This window comes from Pristis pectinata, chromosome 21 (genome assembly GCF_009764475.1).
Source record: "Pristis pectinata isolate sPriPec2 chromosome 21, sPriPec2.1.pri, whole genome shotgun sequence".
Classification (NCBI taxonomy): Eukaryota; Metazoa; Chordata; class Chondrichthyes; order Rhinopristiformes; family Pristidae; genus Pristis; species Pristis pectinata.
The window spans coordinates 5921270-5938580 of record NC_067425.1 but is presented as its reverse complement, the minus strand read 5'-3'; the positions used below and the strand labels follow the sequence as shown (position 1 = coordinate 5938580).

At 44.0% G+C, this 17311-nt stretch overlaps 1 protein-coding gene across 2 annotated transcripts in view; it reads right to left on the bottom strand.

The window, feature by feature from the left end:
* Positions 1-5855: 5855 nt before the first annotated feature.
* The window catches only part of ppm1e (protein phosphatase, Mg2+/Mn2+ dependent, 1E), a 96290-nt gene continuing 84834 nt past the window's right edge, over positions 5856-17311 (bottom strand). Inside the window, exons 5-7 of one of the 2 annotated variants that reach the window (XM_052035829.1) lie at positions 16669-16812; positions 10891-10984; positions 5856-9290 (exon numbers count right to left, since the gene is read on the bottom strand). In XM_052035829.1, coding sequence (XP_051891789.1) covers positions 8287-9290; positions 10891-10984; positions 16669-16812 — 1242 coding nt within the window. In that variant the 3' untranslated portion in view covers positions 5856-8286. The remainder of the gene's footprint in view (positions 9291-10890; positions 10985-16668; positions 16813-17311) is intronic. The other variant, XM_052035830.1, reaches the window with a different exon arrangement.

Genomic DNA, 17311 nt, shown 5'->3' with positions numbered 1-17311 from the left:
GGGATGATGCACAGTGCAGGTCTGGTGCCCATCCAGAGTCACACCACACCCTCTCCGGAGGTGGAGAAAGCAGCTTCCTCAAGCCATGGTACATGCCCAGCCCCACTTCCCACCCAGTCCCAGCCCAACCAACCCAAACATTGGAGCCAATCCTTATCCTGAAGTTTACGGATCTGACTGACTGACTTCCCTTGCCTACGTTGAGGAAGCCGCAAGCAAGAGTGGGAGTTAACTGGTATGTAACAAGGTCACACAAATATCTGTAAAATGAAGTACAGCTCTAGATTTTCTTTTCCTGATATTGGTGGAGGATAGAGGGGAGACTTCCCTGGTGGTTTTAATTGTTCCTGTGGAATATTTTACATCCATCTTTAACATTTGGTGTAAACAGAATTAGGAGTTGGCCTCAATCTCTCAAGCCTGCTCCATCACTTAATAAGATGGATGATCAACTCCACAGTCCAGTTTGCTTCTGGTAGCCTTTCACTCCTTTACTACTTCCCTCCCTCACTCCCTTTACTTAAAGAGATGCCCCTTTACAACTGAGATGAGGAGGAATTTCTTCAGCCAGAGAGTGGTGAATCTGGAATTTTTTGCCACAGAGGGCTGTGGAGGCCAAGTCATTGGGTGCATTTAAGGCAGAGATTGCTGGGTTCTTGATTGGTAAAGGGGTTAAAGGTTACAAGGAGAAGGCGGGAGAATGGGGTTGAAAAAAAATCAGCCATCATTGAATGGTGGAGCAGACTTGATGGGCTGAATGGTCTGATTCTGTTCCTAGATATTATGGTCTTATTTCTACCTCTGAAAATATTCAAAGACTTTGTTTCCGTTGCACTTAGAGAAAGAGAGTTCTAAAAACTTGTGATCCTCTGAGAGGAAAAAAAATGAGGCTGATCCCCCCTAGTTCTAGATCCTCCCATGAAAGGGAATATCCTCCCCACTTTCATGCTGTCAAGACCCCTTGGGATCCTGGAGCAAAAAAACTGTGGATGCTGGAAATCTGAAACAAAAACAGAAAATTTATAAGGACTCAGCAGGTCAGGCAGCTTCAGAGAGAGACACACAAACTCAACATTTCAGGTCAAGAGCCCCTCCTCAACACTGGAAAAGTGAAGGGAAAAGGCACGTTAACCTGCACAAGGGAGGAGGGCCGGAGAGAACAGAGAGAACGTCCGATAAAACACGGGGTGAAAATTGTCAAGGCAATTGGAGGCAGGAAAATAACTTGAAGCAAAGTTACAGCCACGGTCATGTCCCATCTTGCTCATCTAAGCTTGTGACTATGGTCCAACTTTTCCTTGTAAAACAACTTGCCCACTTCTGGTATTAATCCAGTCAGTCTTCTCTGAACTGCTTCGAATACACACCACCCTTAAATAAGGAGACAGGTACTGTACGCAGTACTGCAGATCTCTCACTAGTGCCCTCCTTAACTGAAGCATAACCTCAATACTTGTGCATTCAAATCCCCTAAAACAAAACATTGTTTGCATCACCTGCATACTAGCCCTTTATCAATCGTGCACTCAGGCCTCAGATCCCTCTGCATCTCAGTTCTGTAATCTCTCATTACTTATTAAGTAAGCTCTTTTTTTTTAAACGTTCTCTCCATTGAGGTCTGAAAGATGGCATTTCTGACAGTGCAATACATTTCTTCTGTACTGGAGTGTCATCCTTGATTTCTGTCCTGGAGTAGGCCTTGAGCCCATGATTTTCTGAAATGCAGTCATGTTTTTACCCCAATGACCGTGGATGACTGTCCAGAGGCATTCGTTCTTGCCTCATTAGTAAATAAAATCAAAATCGATAGCATTTAGATTTTGAGCAGTTGACTTTTAATCTCATAAACACAACCTCAATGATTGGGTAGCTGGCATGATTTGATGACCTCTTTCCTTCTCCTGAAGAATACTGAACAAAAATGTGTTGACATGGGCAGTTTTTTGGGGGGCATATTCACCCCCAAAGCTGAGACAATCTTGCTTTTATTTGTGTGGGTGGGTGTGTGTAACGTATTTGTCAGATGTAATTTTAGTCCTGAGGTTGTGATTGTCAACCTAGCATAGCAACTGCGTCATGGTTGTATAAGTGAATCACAGCTGATCTCCCTAGGGCTACCGTGTATTCTGACCATAGAAAGTTAACCTGAGTGCACTCTTCTGTGCTGGGATGGTACCAGTGTGTATTGGAGCTATTGCATATCACTTGGGGTAGGAGCTAGAACTGCCACTAAAGGGAAAGTGTGTAGCTCAATTACCATCAGTATCAGGAGATGCCTGTAAGAAGCTGTAAACAAAACAAACCAATACTGTGATGTACCGTGTGGTCAAAGCAGAGACTCCTGGTACTTGATTCTGTGCATTTTAACAGCAGCAGCCAATTATGTTACTGTCACTTGGTGGGTGGGATCCACAGGGTCAAATCCCATTTCAAAAACTTAACAAGACAAGCCAGGCTAACATGCCTAATCCTAGAAATGGAGTGCTGCACTAGCCATTGTTCAGCTGAAGTGTTGGACCAGGCCTTTGCTTATCTTCTCAGATGGATGCTAAATGGTGCTATTCTGAAGAGGGGGTGGAGGAGGCTTGACTAAAATGTGCCCCTTGATCGACATCAAGTTCTGTTTTTAAAAATAACATCTGGACATTTCTTGGATGGTTTGGATGATAAATTGGCTCCCATTTTTCCTAGAGACACAAGAGACTGCAGATAACAGAATCTGGAGCAAAACCAAATTGCTGGAGGAACTCAGCAGGTCGGGCAGTGTCTGTGGAGGGAAACGGACAATCGAGTTTCTTTCCCCTCCACCTGCTCATCACCCACATACTCCACCCACTGTGTCTCCTGCCCTGCACCGTTCCCATCTGCCCACCCCATCTCCCTTATTTGGTTCCATGCTCCACCTTCCTCTCCTATCAGACTCCATCATCTGCAGCCCTTTGTTGTCTCCACCCATCACCTCCCAGCCTCTGTCACTATTTCCACCCTTCAATCCTCCATCTGCCTATCACCCCTACATCATTCCCACTCTTCCCCACCCACCCCCCCCCCCTCACCTGAATCCACCTTTTTACTCTTTCAGCCCAGATGAAGGGTCTGGACCCAAAATATCCTGTCAATTTCTCTCCACAGATGCTGCTTGAACCACTGAGCTCCTCCAGCAGTTTGATTTCTGTCCCATTTTTTCTATATTACAGCAGTGACTAGAAAAGAACCACCTTGACTATAAGTTATTTCTTGATATACTAAAGTGGTGAAATGACACAAAGGCAAGGTCTTTCTTTGCCAATAACTGTGGAATTGAGTCTTAGGATGTTAGTATGCATTTAGAATAGCACAATGGGCTGGTGCATGTTAATACACGTTTCTACTGACACTGTTTCTTCTCAGTAAAGGTCAAGCTGAAGGAAATTGGCACAATCTAACCTCCTCCTTCCCACTCATAGCAAGCAGCTTGACAGCAGTGTCAGAGAGCTGCTTTGAGACCAAGTTTGCACTGTTTGGAGATGGCAGCGAGAATAAAGTAGGAGAAGCAAAGACAACCAGAACGTTTGTATTCAAACCACTGCCAGATCAGGCATATGGCATCTGAGCAAGTCTGCTGCTTCGTTGGGCCTTTCCATGGCATTGATGTGGACTCATAGAGTGAAAATTATTCAAGGGGAAATCACACCATCACCATATTGAATTTGTGTTACTTCTTTTTGGCAGGAGGAATATCCAGAATGCGTTATTGCCAACTTAATGGGGAGTATTTTTGTTTTAAATAGCCTCAAATGGTCAGTTCATTTGTTTTCAATCTCTTACTTTTTAATCTAACCTGCTTTTCTGTCATGTTAATATTTTATTGCTCAACAGCATTTCTAGTATCCTTCATGAGCTCTGTGGCAAGAATGTGACAAAAAGGGCAAGAATTGGATGTGGTTAATAAAAAGCAAATAAATTTTTTGTGTTGAGAGTCTGGAATAGTTCATTAACTCACTGGTGACTTTGCCATATTACAGATGAATCATTGAAATAGGACTTTAACTGGAGGTGGTGTAGTGGAGAGGGATTCTCAGCGATAAAAGCATTGGGATTCCTCTATTTTGAAAGAAAGAAAGGTGAAAGAATTTCACGGGACTGCTAATCTATCAGAATTCAGGTAGTGACCTGTTGCTGGGTTACCTGTTCCCTTATCAATTCCTCATTCCCTATCAAGAGTAGCTATTATCTGGAATATGGAAATTGCAGACTTTCAAAAAGGAATTGATACCAGCTGTATTTTTTTAAAACTTATTGCTGCAGTCTGGAATCAGTGTGAGTCACCTCACTGTGATGACTCACACATATTCAAAGCAGAAGAGCAATTGAATGTCATTATATATAATTTAATGGGTAGAAATTATGTAGCATTGATCTCCTACCTGACAGTTAAGATTGGAAGTAACCATACACGGGACAGAGCAATTCCATTTTAACATCAAAAGCATCATCCATAATCATTACCTTATTTTTCTCTTGTACATTTTTACACCTTAAATTTGAGTGGCTGAGTTGTTGTAGATCGCCAGCTGATGCAGTCTTGAACTTCCCTGGAATTTTTTTTTCTTTGGAGCTTGGGTCTGCAGGCACTAGCACACTTATACTGCTTATCTGATGCTATGTGCCTGTGATGCCTCTGCAAGTAAGTTTTTTATTGCACCTGTGCATACGTGTACTTGTGCGTTTGACAATAAATTTGACTTTGATATATCCACCCCCCTCCCCCCCCCAGATGACAGCTTTATGGAATCCTGCAAGGCTCTCAAATTATGTCCTTTTTCTTTAAGGTCACAGACTAAAGTAGGGTCTTTTTGAAGTATTTTAATAACAAAATATTTAATTTGCTGTGAGGTTGACTAGGTACACCAGTCAAACTTGAACTGGTTTGGTAGGGTTTCTAAGGTGATAGCAAGGATGCCTTTACCAGGGATATATTTTAGGGAATGGTAAAAACCACCATAATAAAACACCGCCTGGTTACCACTCTTTAATACCTTTACATGGAAAGAGACAAAGACATGATTAATGTTTTTATAGCATCCTCTGTGTACAAGGAAGATTTTATGTTTGTGGTTATGTAAGTAAATTTTAGCAGAAACTTGAAGCCCAAACTAAGAAGTACAATTTCTTGATTGTGCTCAAACAGAAATACTACTCTGAGATTTTTGTATTCATTTACTAAAGCCACCACTGTTCACTAGATAATGCTCCATGTTATAAATACATCTGTTTACTAACTGTCCTATAATTCAAAACTATTCTAACGGTTCTTTGATGTTAAAGAATCCATAGCGATGGGCTGTCACCACTTGCCAACGTTCCTGTTTCAATCCAGGCAGTGGCTCCTTCCATTTAGTGTCTGATTAAGGTGATGGTGCCAGCATTTTATGCTTGATCTTGTAAAATTAAACTTTCCGGAGGGACAAAGATGAGCCAGCTAAAATAGCTTCCACACCTCCTGGAAAGAATTGCCATGTGGCATCAGCAGGAGAGTCCTGGCAAGAAAATCATATTACGGATTTATTTTTATTTGTTCTTGGGATACGGGAGGAAGGTATTTATTGTCCTTTGAGGTGATGGTTGACTTCTCAAACTGCTGCCCAAACTTTCTCAAACTGTGGTGAAGATGTTCCTGGAAGGCTACTGGGTAGGGTGTTCTACCCATTAAATAGCGGACCCGGTGACAATAAGGGAGTGATGATTATTTGTGTGACTGAACATTTCATGTGACAACTTTATATAAAAAGCATTGAGATAGCACATTGTGGGAAATCAGCCTCCCCACCCCACCCCACAACACTGCAGCCCAGCAAGTAAAGAAGGGCTCGTCAAACTGGTCCAGTCCCTTTAATCATTAAAGGCTTGTTGACTTTGTTTATGATAATACAAAGTGCTCCATCATTTTCAATACACAGCACATATTACAGAGAACAAAATGTACACAGACAAAACAGCATTGAACAGATAATTACAATAGTCACCTCTTGAAGTTGTTGAGTTTTGATTATTTTTTATATATATATATATAATTTTTACATTATAATCACCAGAAATACCATTAAAAATTACAAGATACTCAACATGAAATATTGATAATGATTGGAGGAGAGTTTGTTACTTGAGCAAGCAGCAAATAAGGGCACAGAAATTCAAACCAAGTTAAAGACTACTTGCTACCACCAGCTGCATTCATTTAAACACTGCATGTTACAAAACAAGATTGCTCTAGAGTGTGGAACTAGTACACACGAACAGAACTGTACTATCAAACTGCTACAAGTGTAGTCAGTACCTGCACAACTACAGGTAACGTTGCATTTGGAGTAGTGCAGTCAAACTGTTACAGGCCCAAATGCAGGTGTGCAGTCACACTGGTACAGGTATAATTAGTCCCTGTACAACAACAGGCACCAGAACAAGTATGCAGTCAGAGCAATACAGTCGAGCTGCTCCAGGTGTACAGTCAGTACCTGCAGATACTTCTGTAATCAGACTGCTACAGATACCAGCACAGGAATACAAACAAGTAGTGTCAGACCATCATGGGTACCTGTACAGGTATATCATTGGACTGTTGTAGGCATCAATACTGTTGTGGACTACATTCAGACCACAAATGCCAGATAGATGCACAGTTGGACCAGTACTTGCTCAGTTGAATGGCTGGATTACTACAGATTATAAATACAGGTGAAGTGATACAGTTAGACCACGCTACCAGTGCTGGTACATTGATTACAGTTGGGCTGCTACAGGAAGTGGCACATGTTCCATTGCAGATGAACAGTGGATTAGCACAGTTAATAATTAGACTTGTACAGGTACCAGTACAGGTATATACTCCAATCAGGAACTACTAACGCATCATACATGTTACAGAATTACTTTAGTTTGTTGAGGAGATATGTTATAAATTTCGACTAGCTTGCAGTGAACTCATTGGTTTGATAGGGTTGCTACTATTGGTATTTGGAGTGAACTGGCCTGATTTGTAAACTAGTTTATTACTGTATAATAACAGGACAACTATTCAATGTGTAACTATTACAGAATCCGTTAGGAAAAGCCTTTTATGGATGTGAGACTAATTAGTTTGAAAATGGATTTGATTAGTTTCAAATGAATTCTACAGCAAGAGACATTTAAATACTTTTCACTATTGAATGCTAACAGTGTTTTGAGTACTGTATTTCCTTGAGTTATACAGATTGAGAGATATTCACTGCCACACTAATTCACCATTCCACCTCCCCTTTCACAACTGGATCACTTCCCTCAGGCCAGTATTTCCCACTTTGTGACTAAATTTTAGAAGGAGGGAATATCTGAGTTGGGGTCTTTTTGGGCTTCCCAGTTCTGGGAAGGCCTGGGGAATTGGGGAATGGGGGAATAGTCATGTGAGAGTCACTCACCAGACCAGCTGGAGATAGTCCATAGAAAAATGAAACTGAGCCCAAGGGAGGGCATTCTTGGGGTGGGAGAAAAATGTTAAAAGTTGAGTAGTGTCTATAGTGGTTATGTTACCAGACCGATAATCCAAAGAACGCACGTTCTAATCTCACCATGGGCAATTTGAGAATTTGCAGTCAGCTCGGGAGATTAGTCTGTGAATGTGAGCCACAAAATCCTAACTATTTTGTTTCCCTTAAGGAAGAAAACATGGTAAACGGCCTCAATGTGACTCCAGTCCAACGCCAATGTGGCTGGTTCTTAACTGGCCTCTGAGGTGGCCCAGCATGTTGAATCAGACCAGCAGTTCAAATACCGCGCCCCCCCCCAACCTTCTGGGGGAAACAAGGTGGGGGGGGGGGGGGGGGAGCTTATAAATGGTCAGCATTGCTACGGATGGCTCCCATCCCAAGAGTGGAAAGGGGACTTCTTGCCTGGTGTGTAAGTGTGTATTTAACATAGCTAGGCAACGGGTGAATGAGGACACTACACAAATGTTTTCTGCTTCACATCCTGATCCAACCTGCCCGTACCCCTACCACCCGGTCAGTATCGGTAAGGGGATTCCGTGCAGTTGAGGGGTGTCCTTAGTCACAAAAGCCACCACGGTGAAGCCAGCTCAGTCTAGGAAAAACAGATGAAACTCTCTTTTGGGACTGCCTGAGGCTTCAGCTACTCTTAGACTGGAATACAAGATAGCATGCTGACTATTTATTTGAACTGTCAGTAAGCTAGTGAAGCAAGGACTGTCTAGGAGAAGGGGGCACGGTGTTGAATACTCCAGTCTAGTAATGGTGGAACTACATGTAAGTGTTACTGCTGCAGTAGACAGACACTACGTAAACTGGTTGGCATCTGCCGGTGCCAGCTGATGCCAGGCCACCCTGAGTGACGTATACTGCCCACTTTTCTCTGCTGTGGCTCCCTGTGTGTCACCCCCCTGCGATTCCGACTGCTCGGGCCGGCACTGGTTTTGCTACTGTGCCTTCGAGCGGGGAGCGGCGTGCTGCGCTGTGGCGATGCGGCTGTCTGCTGTCCGTGCTGATTTATTGCGCAGGAGGTCCTGTGGGCTCCAATGGGGGCTTCCTCGGTGGCAGGACAGAGGGGAGCCAGCCTCTCCGCCCTGCTGCTCCAGCTTCTGATCTGGCCCGCAAGTGACGGCTTCCGACACCAGGCCTCATCCAGCTCAAAGTCCCTGCATTCCTGCAAGGTTGAAAGCGGCAGTTCCACGCTGGGTGGATCAGGCCTCTTCGGTCTACGCTGTGGCAGAGGAGGATCCTTGGCACTGGCTTCCAGCGCTTGGTGGCCTTGGAAACCTTGGTCGCAAAGGAGGACGACCTGAGGGCCTAGAGTCAGACTAGTTCTGTCGGTGAGCGAATCCTCACGAGTATCTTGGGCCAGCTCTGAGCCAGCCCCGTATGGATGCTGGGTCCGGGGGCCTTGGAAGTCACCCTGGTTCTCTTTATCATCCCCGCCATCGCCCTGGGCTCCATCGAAGGAGTTGCCCGACCACTTGGAGTCCCCGTTGGCCTCCTCCTCCTCGACTGGCGCGTTCAGGTCCCGAAGGAAGACCACGATGACAGTGATGTTGTCACTGGAACCGGCGTCTCGAGCCGACGCCACCAACTTGTGGGCCACCATGCTGCTGTCACCGTTGTTCTCCTTCAGGTGGTCAGCCACCACCTTGACAGCTTCCTCCGGCTCCATGGTATCGTAGAAGCCGTCGCAGGCGAGGATGAGGTAGTCTTCAGTCCCGTCCAGCATGGTCGAGTCGCTGTCTGCTTCACCGCAGATGTATGGCTTGTGCTCAGCATCCCCTGAGACAGACAAACAAACAAAGGTGGGTTAGTCAAAGCAGAGAGCGCGGAAACAACCTACATTTCTGTTCCACTCACCTCAGCGACAAGAGTGGCAGGCACACTCACACACTGTTACCACAGTGTCTGTCCGAGACAGGCAAGGACAAAGGCATCATAGAGAGCGCCTTTCAGTACTGCTTCACAGTCGAAGGGCGTTCCTAAAATATGGTAAATGTAGGAAACACAGCAGCCGATTTAAGAGCAACAAGTTTCCACAAAGACCAGATAATCCACTGTACATGGATAGGAAAGATTTAGAGAGATAATGGCCAAATGCGGGCAAATGGGATTAGCTTGGTGGACACTATGGTCAGCATGGGTGAGTTGGGCCGAAGGGCCTGTTACCATGTTGAATTACTCTGAGTCTACTGCTTTTTGCAATAATTGAGAAATAAATACTGGACCGGGATGTGGGAGAGTTCTCCTGTCAGTGTTCTTGTACCTTTTACATACACGTGAACAAGTAGACAAAGGCATGGTTTATTGCCTTGTCTTAAAGGTGGCACCTCCAATACTGCAGCATTCCCTCAGTACTGGAGCGTTGGCTGGATTGTGAGCTCAAGTCTCTGGACTAGGAGTGAGGAACCTCAGGAGGGCAATGCTGCCACAAATTGAGCTGTGGCAAACATCTTTGTAGTAATGCACAAGCTTGACAAAACCAACCAAGATTATAAGTAACACTTGCACTTTGGCAGTTTCTAGAGTTGGTTGGGGATCACCACTGAGAACGATGGTCCAGGAATCTGCCTTTCAACCTTTACCTAAATCAGGAGGACATTTCAGTGGTAGTGATTAGTGCCCAAAAATTAAAGTCACTCGGAAGGAGTCCTCTTCAACCACTTATTTGACATGTCACCTGTATACGAGTGATTTGCATCTATGTCCTGGTTAAAACCATAAACTGTGAGATGTTGTACAATAATTGAGTCGGGAGAGTGTGTTCCTCAGAACCAGCAGCAAGCTTAGACTGCAGGCAACAATGAGGCAAAATCTCACTGAATAATCTACAGAGTCCCTCACCAGGTCACAGTCAGAGTAATCGGCACAGTTGTTGCCTCTGTAAGGAATGTATAGGAATTGGAGACAATGAAAAAAAACTCATGTTGATTAAAATCAGAAATGATTGACAAAGATGAGGAGTCACCCGACAAGTTTAAGAAGCAGTTTGATTGGGTACATGTGGAGATGTCTCCGCTTGTGGCTGAGACCAGAACTAAGGGTAATCAATAAAAAATTTAATGCAGAATTCAGGAGTAATTTCTCCACCCAGAAACTGGTGAAAATGTGGACCTTGCTCCTGCATGAAGTGGCTGAGGTAAGTAGCAGGAGTCAGTTTCAGGAGAAACGAGGTAGAAAGGAATGGAAAAGTATGTTGATGGTGTAAAAGGGAATAGGAGGCTTATCCTACAGAGCACGAGTGCCAGTATGGATCAGTTGGACGAAATGGGCTGTATATTCTATGCAGCAGAAGGTTCTGTGTGTTTCTGTGGGTGTCACTGTGAGGTGTGGGTGGACAACAGTAAAAGCAGATAATCAGTTTCCAGATTAAAAATCTCACCAATTGCTCTGGAGACAGAAAGGCTTCCATTAACTCTCCAGGCCCCGAACCAGACCACACACCCTCCGAGTGCCTCAATCCTCTGTTTTTCATCCTGAAAGACCAAAAAGGAAGAAGAAGTGAGAAAACTGCTGCTGCACAGTACAAGACCTTGTGGAGTAGGGGATAAAGGTGGTTGGGGGGAGGGGTGGGAGTGGAGAGCATTGGTGGTGATCCAGTTGCTGTGCTTCACCCAAGAATCAATGTCACAGATAGAAGTAGCAATGAGATTCGATATTGAAGAGCAAAAGTCTGAAAGATCAGAGTAATAATCTCTGGATTGTTACGGTGCCAGACTGGCACAGGAGGTACTGACTACATGATGAAATGAGTGGAGTAGAAGGCAGGGTATTGATTCATGGGAAAGACCTACTCTGAACTCAGACCTGTGTCCTGGACAATTGAATAAATAAGGTAGTGGACTGGGGTTTGAACCAATGAAGTGAGGAGCAGGATGAATTCCGGGAAGAGTAACTTCAGAATCAGTGGAAAGGTCAAAGCTGTAAAGCAGGGAAGTGACTTGGGTAAGAGTGAGTCAGGATGTGACAGAAGGCTTAACAGAGGTTATAAGGCATGAGCGACTCGAATGACATCAGGGAAATGAGTTAAAGCTGAAGGCATGATATCTGAATGCACAAAACATTCATAACAAAGGATGAATTAACAGCACAAGGGAACTGCTTCTTCCCCTCCGTCATCAGATTTCGGAACGGTCCATGAACCCATGAACACTACCTCATTATTCCATTTTTTTCTTGCACTATTTATTTATTTTTGTAATTTATCAATTTTTATGTCTTTGCAAAACAACAAATTTCATGTCATATGTCAGTGATAATAAATCTGATTCTGATTTGTGCTAATAGTCCTTATGGACTTACAGTTGCACAATGACCAATGTTGGGAATCAAACTGTCAAGAATAGTTAACTTTTAGAAGAGGTCAGCAAATTTGGAAGGGTATCCCTGGGGGTAAAGTGGGATAAAGAAAATAGAGAGGAACAACTTAGACAGGAAAAATCAAGGCGTAGAAACAGTCAGGGTAGAGCTAAGAAGCAGCAAGGGCCTCCTAAACAGTAGTTGTTTGGGCTGAGAAATTAGGAAACTAGAAGTGCATGGAACAAGGGTAATACAATCATCAAGGGCAAACCAAATTTTCAATAATGCTGTAGAGAGTGAATACGTGGAATACATTCAACATAGTTCTATGGATTAGTATGTTGAGGAACCAACCAGGGAACGGAGTTTGTATTGTGCCATGAGATACAGCAAATTAATAACCTTGTAGTAAAGGAGCTTCTGGGTAAGAGAAATCATAATATGATGAGTTTTATAATGAATCTGAGAGTGACATTAACTAATCTTGGAATTGGGGATTTTAATCTGGACCAACCAAACTATGTAACTACGAGGATTGCGTTAACTAAGGCGGACCGGAAAACTTGATTCAATTATGGCAAACAATGAAATAAACCATTAACAATTTGCAATAAACATTTATTCTCTTCAGGAATAAATAAAAACAAAGGCAGAGTGGTTTTACTGGGACTAACGAGAAGTTAATGTTATATTCAAGAAAGAGACCGATAAAGTTTTAGAAAAGAACGGTAAGCCTGAGGTCTGGGAGGATTTTAGAATTCAGAAAAGGATGATGAGAAATTGAAGAGGGGGAGTATAGAAAATTGGAGTAAACTAGTAAGAGACATAAAAACAAATTATTAAAGCTTGCAAGGTATGTAAAAAGGCAAAGATTAATGAAAGGCTAGTATGCAGGCACCATAAGTAATTAGGAAAACTAACTGAATGCTATCATTTATTTCTAAAGGAATTGAACACAGAAGTAGAGGGGTTTGCTTTAGTCAAATAGGGCACTGGCATTGGTGAGATCACATCTGGACTACTGTGTACAGTATTGGTCTCCTTATTTAAGGACGTTAATGTGTTAGAAGCAGTTCAGAGAAGGCTTACCAGACTAATAATAGGAATGGGTGGGTTGTCTTATGATGAAAGGTTGGGTGGGCTAGGCTTTTATCTGCTGGATTTTAGGAGAGTGAAAGGTCTCTTGATTGAGACAAATAAGACCATAGAACCATAGAACACTACAGCACAGAAAACAGGCCATTCAGCCCTCCTAGTCTGTGCCGAAACTTTATTCCGCTCGTCCCATTGACCTGCACCCAGTCCATAACCCTCCAGTCCTCTCCCATCCATGTATCTATCCAATTTATTCTTAAAACTTAAGAGTGAGCCTGCATTTACCACGTAAAATGGCAGCTCATTCCACACTCTCACCACTCTCTGAGTGAAGAAGTTCCCACTAATGTTCCCCCTAAACCTTTCCCCTTTCACCCTAAAGCCATGTCCTCTCGTACTTATCTCTCCTAACCTAGGTGGAAAGAGCCTACTCGCATTTACTTTGTCTATATCCCTCATTATTTTGTAAACCCCTATCAAATCTCCCCTCATTCTTCTACGCTCCAAGGAATAAAGTCCTAACCTGTTCAATCTTTCCCTGTAACTCAACTCCCGAAGACCCGGCAACATTCTGGTAAATCTCCTCTGCACTCGTTCAATTTGACTGATATCCTTCCTAGTTAGATGACCAGAACTGCACACAATACTCCAAATTTGGCCTCACCAATGTCTTATACAACCTCACCATAACATCCCAACTCCTATACTCAATACTTTGATTTATGAATGCCAGCATGCCAAAAGCCTTCTTTACAACCCTGTCTACCTGTGACGCCACTTTCAGGTAATTATGTTTCTGAACTCCCAGATCCCTTTGTTCCTCTGCACTCCTCAGTGTCCTACCATTTACTGTGTATGTCCTACCTTGATTTGTCCTTCCAAAATGCAACACCTCACACTTGTCTGCATTAAATTCCATCTGCCATTTTCTGGCCTATTTTTTTCAGTTGGTCCAGATCCCTCTGCAAGCTTTGAAAGCCTTCTTCGCTGTCCACAACACCTCCAATCTTAGTGCCATCAGCAAACTTGCTGATCCAATTTACCACATTATCATCTAGATCATTGATATAGACAACAAACAACAATGGTTCCCAGCACGCCAAATCCCTGGACCTTCAGGGATTTTGACAGGGTGGATATGCCGAGGATGTTTCCTCTTGCAGGAGAATCTAGAACAAGGAGCCACTGTTTAAAAATAAGAGTTGACCATTTAAGTCAGAGATGGGGCAAAATATTTTTTTCTCTCAGAGGATTGCAAGCCTTTGCAACTCTTCCTCAAAGGGCAGTGGAAGCAGAGTCTTTAATTATCTTTAAGGCAAACTTAGATAGATTCTTGATAAACAGCAGAGTGAAAGGGTACCACAGGCAGATGGAAATGTTGAGTTTACAATCAGATCAGCCATGATCTTATTGAGGTGTTGAGTGGCCTATTCTTGCTCCTTCTGTGTTTTTATACCTGGACACCCTTACAGTCATTGACAGGAAGAATTAGAGATGTTTCTGAAGAAATTAAAAGGATTAAGTATAGTCATTCTGCTGGATGTGATGTCTTGTATCTTGGGAGTTTGAAAAGAAGTGGCTACAGAGATAATGGACGTTAGTTTTGGTCTTTACTGGAGAAGGTGCAAAAATAAGGGCATTGGTGGGACAGGAAATATTTATCTATTAGGAAAGATTGGATAGGCTGGGTTGTTTTCTTTGGAACAGAGAAGGCTGAGGGTAGATGAGTGAAGTGAATACGATTATGAGGGACCTAGATAGACTGAATGGACAGGCAGGATGCTTAAAATTGCGTAGTTGTAATATGATTTGGCAAACTCAACATGGATTTATGAAAGAGAAAACATATTTGACAAATCTATACACCTAAGAGGGCAGACAAGGCTTCAGTTTGTTGCATCTCAACATCCAATGGTGCAGCACTTCGTAAGTCTGCCCCCAACACTGCAATGCACCCTCAATACTGCCCTATTGACAGTACAGCAGTCCCACAGTACTACTCCTCTGAGAGTGCTGCACTCACTCAGTACAAGCCCTTAAACAGTTCCCCGGTACTGCCTATCCAACTCCCTCTGCAATGCCCAGCTGACAGTGCAGCATTTCCTTGGTTCTGCCCCTCCAATAGTCCAATGTGGTATTAGCGCTACATTTTTGACAATATACCACCCACTTGTATGGTCATGCACTCTGGTAGAAGGAATAAAGGCATAGACTATTTTTTAAATGGGGAGCGAATTCAGAAATCGGAGGTGCAAAGGGACTTGGGAGTCCTAGTGCAGGATTCCCTAAAGATTAACTTGCAAGTTAAGTCGGTAGTAAGGAAGACAAATACAATGTTAGCATTCATTTCGAGAGGACTAGAATATAAAAGCAAGGATGTAATGCTGAGGCTTTATAAGGTGTTGGTCAGACCACATTTGGAGTATTGTGAGCAGTTTTGGGCCCCATATCTAAGGAAGGATGTGCTGGCATTGGAGAGGGTCCAGAGGAGGTTTACAAGAATGATCCTGGGAATGAAAGGGTTAATGTATGCGGTTTGATGGCTCTGGGCCTGTACTTGCTGGAGTTTAGAAGGATGAGGGGGGATCTCATTGAAACCTACCGAATATTGAAAGGCCTGGATAGAGTGGATGTGGAGAGGATGTTTCCAGTAGTGGGAGAGTCTGGGACCAGAGGGCACAGCCTCAGAATAGAAGAATGTCCCTTTAGAACAGAGATGAGGAGGAATTTCTTTAGCCAGAGAGTGGTGAATCTGTGGAATTCGTTGCCACTGATGGCTGTGGAGGCCAAGTCATTGGGTATATTTAAAGCAGAGGTTGATAGGTTCTTTATTAGTAAGGGCGTCAAAGGTTACGGGGAGAAGGCAGAAGAATGGGGTTGAGAGGGAAAAATAAATCAGCCATGATCAAATGGCGGAGCAGAGTCGATGGGCCAAATGGCCTAATTCTGCTCCTATGTCTTGTGGTCTTATGGTCACTTAGCATCATCCCCTCGACAGTGCCATGCACCCTCTTTATCTCTCAGTGCTGCCCTTCCCTTCCCCTTTGAAAGGTGTGACACTCCCTGTACTTCCCTTGCACCAAAGCCATAATCCTCTGGTAATGCCCCTCCAACAGTGCAGGACTCCCTTGGTACAACCCCCCCTAAGTCCCTGAGTACCACTGTTTCAACACTTCAGCATTTCCTCAGTTCTTCCTGTACAAAAATTGGAGTACTCCTTCAGTACTTGCCCCTCCAACAGAACAACATTTCACAGTTACTGCCGCTCCATTGGTACTCCCATTCCAGAATGCAGTTCTCCATTAGCACCACTGTTCCACTGATCTGTGTTCACTCAGCACTGCACTTCCAAGGCTGCAGCTTTTCCACGATACAGTATATCATCTCCAAAAGTGCAGTTAATTTGGTAACAGTGCACCCTGCACCGGCCCTCACTACATACCACACCTCAAGCAGCATAGCACTCCCTACGTACTACCCCTCAGGCAGTACAGCACTCCCTTGGTGCTGTCCCTCCAATTGCGTAGCACTCCCTCCGTACTGCCTGTCCGACAGTGGAAACTCCCTCTGTACTACAACTCTAACAATGTAGCACTGGTGCTTGAAGCCAGCCTTGACAGCATTTCCTCTTGCATAGACTACAGCAAAAAATTAAGACCTTCTGGGTCCGAGGCAAGTGTGCTTTTTGTTAAGCAGTGTATGATCCCCACCCCCAAAGGCACGTTTGTAAAAGAAATCCAACACACTGTTATTGTGCCCCAATTACCTCTCTGTCAGGTTTGTGGGGTTTCATCAGTTCCACCACCTGGCCTCTTCGGACCAGCATTACCTGGGAGTCCCCAAGCCAGGCCACGTGCAGCATGTTTCCCCGCATGAAGGTCACCACCCCAGTTGAGCCACATCGCAGGTTCTGAGGGAATCAGAATGAAACAACTGCATATTAGCATCAAGGTTATGTGCATTTTATACACCCACCCGTCCCTCCCTGCCTCAGAGCTTCCTGAACCTGGAAGTGTGAGTGCCCCCCAACCCCAAATTTACCCTGAAGGAGGGGGATCATTTTTGGCAGTCTCCCTCACCCCTTCACACCATACTTAAATGCCCTGCTGCACCATGTGGAATGTGATGCAGCATTGCACAGGTGGTGATCACTGGGTCCACCTTGTTTGTGATACTGTGATGGTTTTTTGATGGAACTTTCCTGAAATTTGTTCCCCATTTTTGCTGGTATCATCGGGGCAGCTGGAAGAATCAGACAGACTGGGGCTAAATCCAAGATTCCCTTACTTGCCACACACAATTATAATCACTTCTCACTTTCTGCTCGCATCTACTTTATGACTGGTGAGTGAAGTGGCTGGAAGGACCTTCAGGAACCCGGGGAGAGCAGAGAGGCTAGCGTCAGTCTG